Raw genomic sequence first — 11,134 nt, 5'->3', positions numbered from 1 at the left:
GTGAGTTTTGGTGATTTACTTCTGATGTAGTTTATTGACAGATTAAGTGCCAGTCATACAGAGGTAAAACATACAGTGTGTTGTTTAGGTGTTCTCTCCATAGCGATAACACAATAAAACTAATAAAAGTCAAGTCAAGTCAAGTCAAGTATATTTGTATAGCGCTTTTCACAATACAGATTGTATCAAAGCAGCTTCACAGTATTAAATTAAAATAATACAACAAAGTTTGTTTCAAGAGGAATTTATTGATTGATCAAATTAAATTAAATATCCCCCAAAAAAGGATAGAAGCATTTTTGATAATCATTGAGTCAGTCTATTTGACATATTTGTTTTTGTTTTTTTCATGAAGAACACAAAGGGCTAACAGCGTGGGCTAGCGCAAACCCTCTTTTGCCGTTAAAAAACTACCGTCAGGATTTACTGAAGACATGCAGTGAAAAATTAGCACTGAAAAAAGGTGTGGACAGGGTTATTTTTGCGGCTGACCTTATTGTATATGCATTTGTAGGAGTTTCACTTTTTTAGAAGCAAAATTTATGAGAGGAGAGTATTTAAATGAATCATGCAAGGGTTTAGTAAATCTGGCCCAAAGCCAGGAGTTTTACTGCTCAAGCTGTCAAGGTGATGACTATCTGAGACACAGTTAAAAATACATCCAGTACTTATATCTGAACATTTAAGAGGCTGTTAAAACATAAAATATGTGTGGACCACTCATAGTGTTTTAATTGCCCATGTCTTGGATATGACTGTGATTGTCAACATTTGATCTTAAATCCTCCAAATTTCCAGAGTAATATTTCCAGATACATCATGAACCAGATGCTCAGTGAAAACATCAGAGGCCAAATGGGCAGATGCTCTTGAATTTGGCATTAGATGTCAAGGTGATAAGCTGATATCACGGCAACCATATCAGCTCAGTTCTTTGGCTAATCAAGTAGTATATGGCAAGAGCTCTGGAAAAGCAATGAAAGACACCATGGGAAAACAAAACAAAAGACACACTATTATGAATAATATCAGGGCAAAAAAAAAATCTAATTGGCAAATACATAATATACAGGCTATCAACTCTCATTCTTGCACCCAATACACCAACAAGAGAACCATTGATTAAGGCAGAACTTGGACGTTAATAAGAAACCATGGTTCTTTAATATCATAAAAATAAAATGAATGTAATTTCCCGTTTGCAAACCCTGTATCCTACGCTAATCACATATGCTACCCAAGTTCTTAGCCTACACAATAACCTCCTCACATAAAATCCTCAAAAAAATTTGTTTAAAACTTGGATAAAAAAACTAAATGAACATGGCCTATAAACCACAATATTTACTAGCTTTGGTCTTCAGTGATGTTTCCTTGAGCAATGTAGAGTAGATTCAGAACAATAATGAGAGATCTGTTTGATACCTTTTGTTAACTTGACTCACATGGATAGTCTGCATCGATGGTCCAGTAATTTTCCTTGATCTGCTGTGTTGATTTTGTGTGTGAGATCTGGAAAGTTCAACTGTGTAAATGGTCATTTGGGATGTCACCACTGAGCTCCATCATGTAGATCAGTTTGAACTGATTTTGCTCCACACACAGACAAGATTTCTATGGTACATTACTTTAGTACTGTGTTAAACCCTTACTTAAATTTAGGTCTTTTCTTTAAAAAAATAAATAAAATAGGTCCCTTTATTCTCAAAGAAATGCATGTGAGGAAGGAAACATTCAAGGAAACATTCTGCCTGAATGTGAAAAAGTTTTAGTCACATGCAACCGCTGGCTTAGAGTGACACTAGTGGTCGAACGGTTACCGTGCAGGGCTCAATAATAAGGATTTTTTTTCTACTGGCCCGATTAGGCCAGTGGTTCAAATTTTTACTTGCCCAGTTAAAATTTTCACTAGGCACTGATACCAGCACTGACCATCAAAAAACCCATATCGGACTACTTTTGTCCACATTATGGCCAATATATTCTAAATTTCAGATTCTGTCACTTCACAAACCTAAAACAATGTCATTAGTAGGAAGTCATTAACTCTAAGTTTTTATCAGAGAACGAAAAAATATGAGATTAGGAGATTGGATTTAAGTGATACATGCATTGCATGCTTGACATGAGATGGATACTCACAGGTACTGATTCTACAAAATGTCCTTTACCAGTGTTAAGGGATACTGATCTGTGTTCTGAAGGGGAAGCAATTAAAAAAAAACGAAGTTTGAAGTTTGTTTCCTGTCAACGGTTCAGTGCACACAACTGCCACAGACAGCCGGGTTCATGGATATTAATTACCCTACGTGCCATTCACCCAAACGGATTTGCTATAAGGTGGATGAGTGCTATCATTTATCGCTTGCAGCTCACGGGCCAGAGCAACCAGTTGGCAGACTCTACTGATAGTTTTAAAAGTCATAATTTCAAGACATTTCTTTTCCTTCACAATGCAGCCAAGAAAAATAAACCTCTTAAAATAGAAACGATTAGGTCTCAAAAAATGAGGAAGACCAATTTGGTCAATTCTAAAAGTGACGTGGCATGTTATGATGTGGGTTAGGGGTCAGTTATAATAATTGTTATACCCTTGTTTCTCAATGTCCGGAGGATTTGACAAGCCAACAAAAATACAGGTAGAATTTATAGTTGCATGGATGTCAAAGTAATTTATTTTCCACATAGCCAATTGAGTCTGGACATTATAGCACACGGAATTAGTAAAAAACATCCGGTGTTCAAAGCAAATCATCTGTGAACAAAACTAGCAATATAAAACATGTGTTGTAGGCCACAGCTTTAAAACAAATGGAGAACTTGAGGTTGCCATCTTGATAAGCATACTCAATCCAAATAAACACTTCCTGGAGAAGAGAAAGTCACCATGGTTTTCTGAGAAACTAAGTAGAGTTTTCCCAATATATACTGTAAATATATACAGTTTGCCTGTAACACAAAGCAGAACCCAGGGGAGGATGGGCTGCTGTATCTACCTTTGGGACTGGAGACACAAATCCTCCAGCTACAGAAAACTTAAGGCTACATTAATAATCCGGATACATTTGAAAAGAGCGTTTTCGTTTCCAAACGCTCTCCGTCCACACTAGTGTTTTCCAAAAGTTTCTCATCCAAACTGAAACGTTGAAAAACACTAAATTCACCTTACTGCGCATGAGTAAACCTTCAGGAAAGCTCACTGAGATGATACAGACAGAACAGGACATGATAAAGTTATCACGCAATTCTTCTGGCAGGATCATTTTATTGAGCAAAATGTCCAGGTTGCACTCGCAACACCATTATATGTTTTGCCGCAGGACAGCAATTGCGAGTACATTTTCTGTCATCTTTGCAGGACTGTGATATGAAGAGTGCGCAAAGTAAGATATTTTAGCAACTGTGTGTAAGTGAATAGCACATAACAGGCACAGTGCAGGTATAAACATGAATCGGTTTCAAATACCTCCGTTTTCACAGTCCAGACTACAACGCGTAAAATGGCATTTCGAATTCATCCACTTTGGAGAGCGTTTTCAAAAAGATTTGTATTCATTAATAAAAACATTGTCTCAGTTTCAAAACAGAGAGAAAAAACGCATTAGCGTGGACAAGGCCTAGGAACTTTCCGATCAGCGTTTAGTAATACCTGAACTCGAGCTGTGGTCAAAACACTTCTTGAAAGCAAATCAGGACATGTGTGACACAAACTGAAGCCACTGTATTCTGAAGCGTTACCTCAGCATCCTGCCTGGCTTCAGTGTGCTGTCAGAACTGATTAAAACCAGACCTAACTGAACCAACAGAACCTCTTACCCTTTGTTTTCCCCTGATTTCCCTCTTCCTCGTCTGTGCCAAGCCAAGCAGACCCCTTTGCCATTCACAAGGACACGGCAGTAGCTCCATCTCTGAGGCGTGCCAAAAAACAACATGCAATCATAGGTGAAACATTTTGAACCGATAGCTCATGGGGTGTCTTTGTAGTTGGAAGTGTCACAGCTGGCTGGCAGATGTGCACACCCAGCAGAATTGGTTTTTAGTATGAATATGTCTTATAATTAGGAATGGAACAAACATGATCACAAAGGCCTGCTGATGTTAATGAGAACAGACATGAAGTTACTGAGATTTAATCTGAATCACAAACCCTGCATAGTTCAACCCTCAGCAAAAGCTACAGTATGAAAAGTAAACAAAACACACATCTCTTATAATTGTTATGACTATTCCACAGTGATGAAGGAGACATGTTGCGGCACAGGCTGTGAGATGTGGTATGTGATCGCTTCTAGCCCAGAGGTCATTTTGTTCAATAACACTAATTTAAGAAAGACACCGCAAAAACACAGAGGATTACCTCAAAGTGACACCTTATGTCTCGCACTGGATCGCATATTACCCGGCATGTTGATTTCTTCAAGTAATTATTATTGCAATAGATAAACTTCTTGTTTACAAGTCAGAACACATGTAAGTCTTACCCATAACCACTATCAGGATCATCTGATCCAGTTTGACAGCACCAGTGTTTCATGTTTGTTAACTTTTGACTTGATGGTAGGTGTGGACACAGGCTGATCCTGATCTTCTTGTCTGGAAAGCCTCTTTTACAACCAAACAGACCGGATTTAAACTGTTCAAGAGGTAAAGTAATAATATAATACAGAACAGTTTTGAAATATCTTTTGGGGTCCAAAAATATGACTGATATTTAAAAAAAAAGAAATCTTATATTTGATGAAAAATTATACTTTATTGGTGACAATTCTAGTTCAATTTATTTATTTTATTTATATTAAATAAGCATTTTAGCTGAATCCTTATGGTATATGCTACAAGCTTAGGATCGGAATGGGTAAGATATTTTAATGTTTTTGAAAAAAGTCTCTTGGTTTTGCTCACCAAGGATACATTTATTTAATCAAAAATATAGTACAACCGTAATATTGTGAAATATTGTTAAAATAACTGTTTTCCTCTTGACTATATTTGAAAATGTAATTTATTCCTGTGATGGCAAAGCTGAATTTTCAGCATCATTACTTGTTTTCAGTCACATGATCCTTCAGAAATCATTCGAATATGATGATTTGGTGCTCAAGAAAGTTCTAAAGAACTTTTTATTTGTACCATTGTACCATTATAAATGCCTTTACTGTCACTTTTGATCATTTGAATGCATCCTTGCTGAATTAAAGTATTATTCAGAAAAATTTATAAAAAACAAAACAAAAAAACATGTCACTGACCCCACAACTTTTGAACGGTAATGTATATGTAACTAGAATACTCATTGTTTATCTTACATCAAACAGAGTGTGAATTATATCACTGAAGTGAATATTTCGTAAGCGTCAACATTTCCTCTTGCACTTATTACCACTTTACCCATCATGTTACACCCATGGGCAGATGGATACACAAACAACAACTGCTTATGTAGTTAATTACATAATCACAGATGGCCTTTCCCATCAACCCTTTAAAGATAAGACACACAATCCCGAGCGAAATAGATATTCAGCCCACAAACCACCCGCTTGCATCCAGACACTAATGACAAGCTAACTAAAGTCTGACTACATAACTATGGCAGATGTGACCCTGGCTGAACGCTGGCCTAAATTTTAGGGAAATGACTGATATGTTTACAGACCTCAATCTGGTGTAATCCCGTCATCATCCCTGTCCCTGACAGACGACTACTAACAGACAGACATTAGAAAACAGACCCAAACACTCACAAACTGACAGCAACGAATATATAATTGTGTGAGAGTGAAAACAATTGTGTGACTTTTTAACAAGTTCAAACATTTCAGATTGAACAAAACTAGCAACTATATGCACAAATGCCAAAATGCTGTGATTAGTTACAACGTCATTTTGCATTTGGCAGACACTGTTATCCAAATTGACTTATACTGCATTCAAGCCATACATTTCATAATTTCATGCATTCCCAGGGAACCGAACCCATGAACTTAGCGTTGTTAGCTCCATGCTCTAACTTGCAGGAACGCTGACTAAAATTACAAAAACATGGAAAGATATATTCTCACAGTTCCTTATTGGCAAATTTGACAAAGGGTCTAAAAATACAACTTTATAAAGTTTGATAATTAGCGCTAATAACAGCAATCCAATTTAACAGCAACTAGAACGTACATTTAATTGGGAAAACTTTTATGTTGGCTTGACAAAGCCTTGTCGTTACCTTAAGTTCGGTATTTTACACTTAAAGCCCTGTTTACAGATCGTATCTGATGAAATAGAACGGTTAAGATTAAAATTTGGACACATGCTGCTGTCCTGAGAATTTTAGGTTTATTTCGCTTCCCCCCCACCACCCCCACAATGGTTGTCTATGTGCACTGGAAGATTCCGTCCTAAAAACACATTAAACTTTCGTTTACAAAGACGTGAAACTCACCGAGTGGTCAGGGGTGTTCACTGATATGTTCACTCAAAAATCGCTGAAAAAGATGCATTCCAACAGGTTTTATCGTAGTTTTTGTCCAACTCCATTGACTTAATAGGACGTGCTGTGAGACCGCAGCACCTTTACGGTATTACTCCGCCGCTTCTTCTTCTGCTTCTTCTGTGTATTCAATGAAATGCCCGTGGTTTGCTTGCAATTGGCAAAGGTGCATTATCGCCACCAACTGGGCTGGAGTGTCTATTATTCAAGCTCTCAACGGAAGAATCACGGGTGTGACGCGTTTGGCAAAATAGGTCCACAAAAGCTAAATAAACCTAAAATTCTCGGGACAGGAGCATGTGTCCAAATTTTTATCTTAACCGTTCTATTTCATCAGATACGATCTGTAAACAGGGCTTTAAGTGTAAAATACCGAACTTGTCCTTTAAGCTTCCTAACATGACTCATCATGTTGTTGATATGACTTAGCATGTGTCTAGCATTATTTTACATTTTGTTAACATGTTTTGCTACCATGAATTAGCATGTTGCAAGCATGTCTTACCAAAACAATTTAACACATTGCTAGTATGTTTTACCATGTTTCTAATATGTTTTAGCATGTTGCAAGTAAGTTTTTTTTATTTTTATTTTTTTTTTAAGTTTATCATTAGCATGATTTGGCATGTTGCTAGCAGGTTTTAGCCAAGGACTAAAAAAGATGGACGATGCACCTTCACTCTTCTCTACTTGAGAAAAGTGATGCCGCCAATGCCACAAGATGGCACTGACATCTTGCACTAATTATATTGTTTGGAGCCCGAGTCTGCACAGTAATGAGCGTGAAGTGGAGCCGCGGTATCAAGGTCCCATCCTGCGCCCATACTCCTGCAGAATCAATCACAAGCACACGCCCCTGAACTTTTGTTTTTAAATAGCCAGACTGCTCCAATTTTGAGTATGCTGATTGTAGTACAACTGAAGGTTTGTTAAAATAAGGTAATACAACTACTATCCACATAGTCATATCCTTAAAAAAGCCCATTGGTGCCTCCATGACTACTTAGAAGCTGTCAATCACAGCTGTCAATCATGATGTCACACCCCTGTTATAAAGCATCAAATATAAATATAGCATCTAAAACCAAACTTATTTAAAAGGTGAACACTTAAAAACTGCCTAAAATGACAGAAACCTATTGTAAGTTATTGTAAGTGTAATTTGATTGTTTAATTTGGCTTACATCCCATTTGTTTACATGGAGAGGTTAGGGTTTATGACCTATACTGCATCCAGCCACCTGGGGGCGATCAAAATGCTTTGGCTTCACTTTTCAGGACGTGAGCAGCACCCCTGGTTTTAACACGTTGTTAGCATGAATTAACACATTGCTGGCATGATTTAGCATGTTGCCAGAATGTTTTATGTTGGCTTTGTCAAGCCAACATAACTAAATGAACAGCTAGACTCAAAAAAGACAGAAATTCTGTCTTAATCTATGTCTTACAATGACATAGTGAAAACAATTATCATTGTCTGAATCGAAAATGCACAAGACATACATCCAAACTGTCAAACTACTGAATTGTCTGTGGGATTTGTCAAACACACCACTAAGGGTAGGACACGCTGTAACATGGAGACTTAGCATATGTAGAGTGCCATTCATTCTCTCACACACAAATATGCACACGCATAGACACTTAGGCCACGTGCTATGTTCACAGTGAATCATGTGATGGGTTTTGCCTAAAACAGTGCTCATCTATTTCTTTTATATTTTCTCGAGTCACTGCAGTCAGAAGACAGTGATGATGATAAGTGTATGATCAGTAAGTCAAATTGAGATAACAAAATGTCCAAATCTGTTTCAAAGTCTTTATTTAAACCTCTCCAGCCTAGTAATGTCATTAAAGTCCCCATGAAATCAAAATTTAAGTTTTTTGGCTTTTAGTACGAATATGTTCGCCTTAATGACAAAATTTGCATTTAGAAGATATAAGAGGTCAAAAACGTAGTTTCTCACTTCCACCAATATGGATCAATGATTTTGATGTCATGTTTGCAGTAATGTCTGATAGTTTTAAACGGCCTTATCCTCCAATAACAGCCTTTTTGCAAAGACTCAATCAATATTTAATTCTGAGCCCTGAAAATGCAAGGGAGTCATTCTGTTGAAGAATGCAGCTGTCAATCTTTTTCTTAACCAAACCACGTTTGAACAGAACCATATTTAGCACTCCAAACAAGACTGACACCAGTAATCCTGCTGCTATGTGAAAGTAGATCACCAGACAATCCCCACTGACATTTCTTGGAGTGATTTAAGTAATCAGGAACCTTCAAAATGAACTTTATCACAACTTTTTTAAGGCGTTCTCCTTGTTACTATCTCTGTGACTGGGTGGAAGTTTTGCATCACCCCATAGATATTATTGATGTGTAAACTGATGCATTCATCTGTGTGACATCACAAAATGTTCAAAATTAATTCTAAATAAATTGTTTGTTTTTTACTTGGACTAATAAAGGAAAAGCTGTTCTTTTAAATGATATGACCATTTTAATTGATTGACATTTGAAAGTAACTCTAAACAAGTAAATGTTGTACAGAGCATCCTTTGCCTTGACTTGAATTAAAAAAAATGTTATGGCAGGGGTCTCCAGTCCTGCTCCAGGAGGACCACTCCTTTAGATCCAACCTTAATTAAATACACCTGAACCAGTTAATCAAGGGCTGAATCCGAAATCGCTCCCTATACCCTCAAATAGGGCACATATTTGAGGGGTCAGCCATTTGTAGAGGTGTCCGAAACCATAGTGGACGTTATTAAGTGCACTCTTTCTATCCCAATAACGAGTGTACAGCCGATGTACACTCAACGGCTGTCCGAATTCGCTCACTCGTTTTCATTCACTCTTTCAAGTGAACTGTATTAGTGGACTAACGTAGGGAATAGTGATTGAGAGTTTAGGGATAGGGGTGATTTCTGATTCAGCCAAGGTCTTACTAGGCATACAAGAAACTTCCAGGCAGGTTGAGGCAAGTTAGAGCTAAACTCTGCAGGACGGTGGCCCTCCAGGACCGAGTTTGGACACCCCTGGGCAAGAGAGACATATCAAAAAGTTGAAGAGTCAGGTGCCTTACCTCTCTCGTACAGATCATGAGGGACTTTTTCCTCAGCTCAATACACTTCCTGAGCTTACAGATCTGATGCCCCGTTTTTCTGTTCAGGCAACTCCTGCATTCCCCGCAGTTCATCTTGCGCAGACAAGGCACGCAAACGCAGCAGCGACTTCTCTTCTTCCTCTCCCTCCTCTCTTGAACTCGAAGTAAACGCAGCTGAATATCCTCAACTTGGAGAGGAGGGTTTCCTGACGCCATGTGGTCAAGAACCGACTCTGACTCGCTGTCAAACGAGGACTGGGTGCTTTCTGTGCTACTGGAGAGCGATGCCGTCGCCTGAGGCCTATGGCCCATTTCACAAAGAGTGCTGTTGTAAATGGTTGTGCTCAGCGAGAGGAGAGAAAGCGCTCCCTCTTTCTTCATCGACATTTCAGCATCGTCAATTTCATCTTTGGTGTCTACATCATCTACAGTGCTTTGAAACTCACTTCTTTCCTTCTGGAGAGCATTTGCAGTGTTTTCAAGTGCTGGAGATCCATTGGAGGATTGACACACTTGGGAGGCCACAGTCTCACCTGCTTCTGTAGAGTTTTCTGGAGTGGTTTCAAAAGAACTGTCAGGAAAGTCCATGTGTGGAACAATGTGTTGAACCTCCTCAACCTGACCTAAAACATGCTTATCTGACTGTGAAGGGGAGGGAGTCGTTGGGCCTGAGGTATTATTGTTGTAGGCAAAGTCCACGTTATTGACGGGGTCGTGCCTCAGAGGGTCATGCTCCTCAACAGATGCAGTGTTTGAATGCTCGTTAGAAGCAAGGCAGCTTTCGTTTTGTACATTTTCTGTGTTTGCTTTTACCTTCTCCTCCTCTGCCTTGTCAGTGTCGTGAACAACAGTCTCTATGTGCTCCTCTGTTTCCTCTGAGCTTATATTAATGCTCTGTCCCTCTCCAGTGGGAATAACAGCACCCTTTTGTTGTCCATCACCAGTAGGATCCTGAACTTCTGACCTTTTAGCATCGGTATCCTGTTCCCTGATCTCCTGATCTCCCTTTCTTCTTGTAACCACCCTCCTGTAGGACTCAACTTCCTGTAGGACGCTCGATACACTATTCCTTGGTGTCTTTCCTTTTCCATTAAGTTTTGACAACAAGCCATTTTGTTTCAAAGAACCACGAGTGTGCCTGGGTCCTTTAACGCTATGAACATTCTTGACTGTCCTCTTGCTGGGCTTGCCGTCAACAGTCCTCTGGGCCCTCTTTAGTGCTTGTTTTTTGTCTATGGCCTTCTTGATCTCACCACTGGCTTTGAGCGAGTTGACCGTTTGCCTCCTAGTCGTGGAAGCTTTCACCCTCCTAACATTTCGCTTTTTGGATGCACAAGATGACTTCTTGGGTGCTTTGGGAATATGAGGCATAGCTGAAGTTAGTGAGGGTGAGGGAGGAGGAGTTCAGGATAGCCGGCATGGAAAAGAGTATGAAGATGACTCTGGACAACAGTACTTTTCAGATCTTTCAGGTAATGTTCCCAGTTTCAAATAAGATCACACTGACATTTTTCCACCGTTGGCATATGGATGTATGGGCTAC

General features: G+C 38.9%; 1 protein-coding gene across 3 annotated transcripts in view; it reads right to left on the bottom strand.

Annotated features, from left to right (window-relative positions):
* Window positions 1–11,134, bottom strand: part of tet1 (tet methylcytosine dioxygenase 1) — a 38,983-nt gene that overhangs the window by 25,596 nt on the left and 2,253 nt on the right. For 2 of the 3 annotated variants that reach the window (XM_082153716.1, XM_082153715.1), the window contains one exon: window positions 9,571–11,134. In XM_082153716.1, coding sequence (XP_082009842.1) covers window positions 9,571–10,962 — 1,392 coding nt within the window. In that variant the 5' untranslated portion in view covers window positions 10,963–11,134. The remainder of the gene's footprint in view (window positions 1–9,570) is intronic. The other variant, XM_082153717.1, reaches the window with a different exon arrangement.

This window comes from Leuciscus leuciscus, assembly GCF_965113295.1.
Source record: "Leuciscus leuciscus genome assembly, chromosome: 22".
Classification (NCBI taxonomy): domain Eukaryota; kingdom Metazoa; phylum Chordata; class Actinopteri; order Cypriniformes; family Leuciscidae; genus Leuciscus; species Leuciscus leuciscus.
This window is presented reverse-complemented; position numbering and strand designations above follow the sequence as displayed.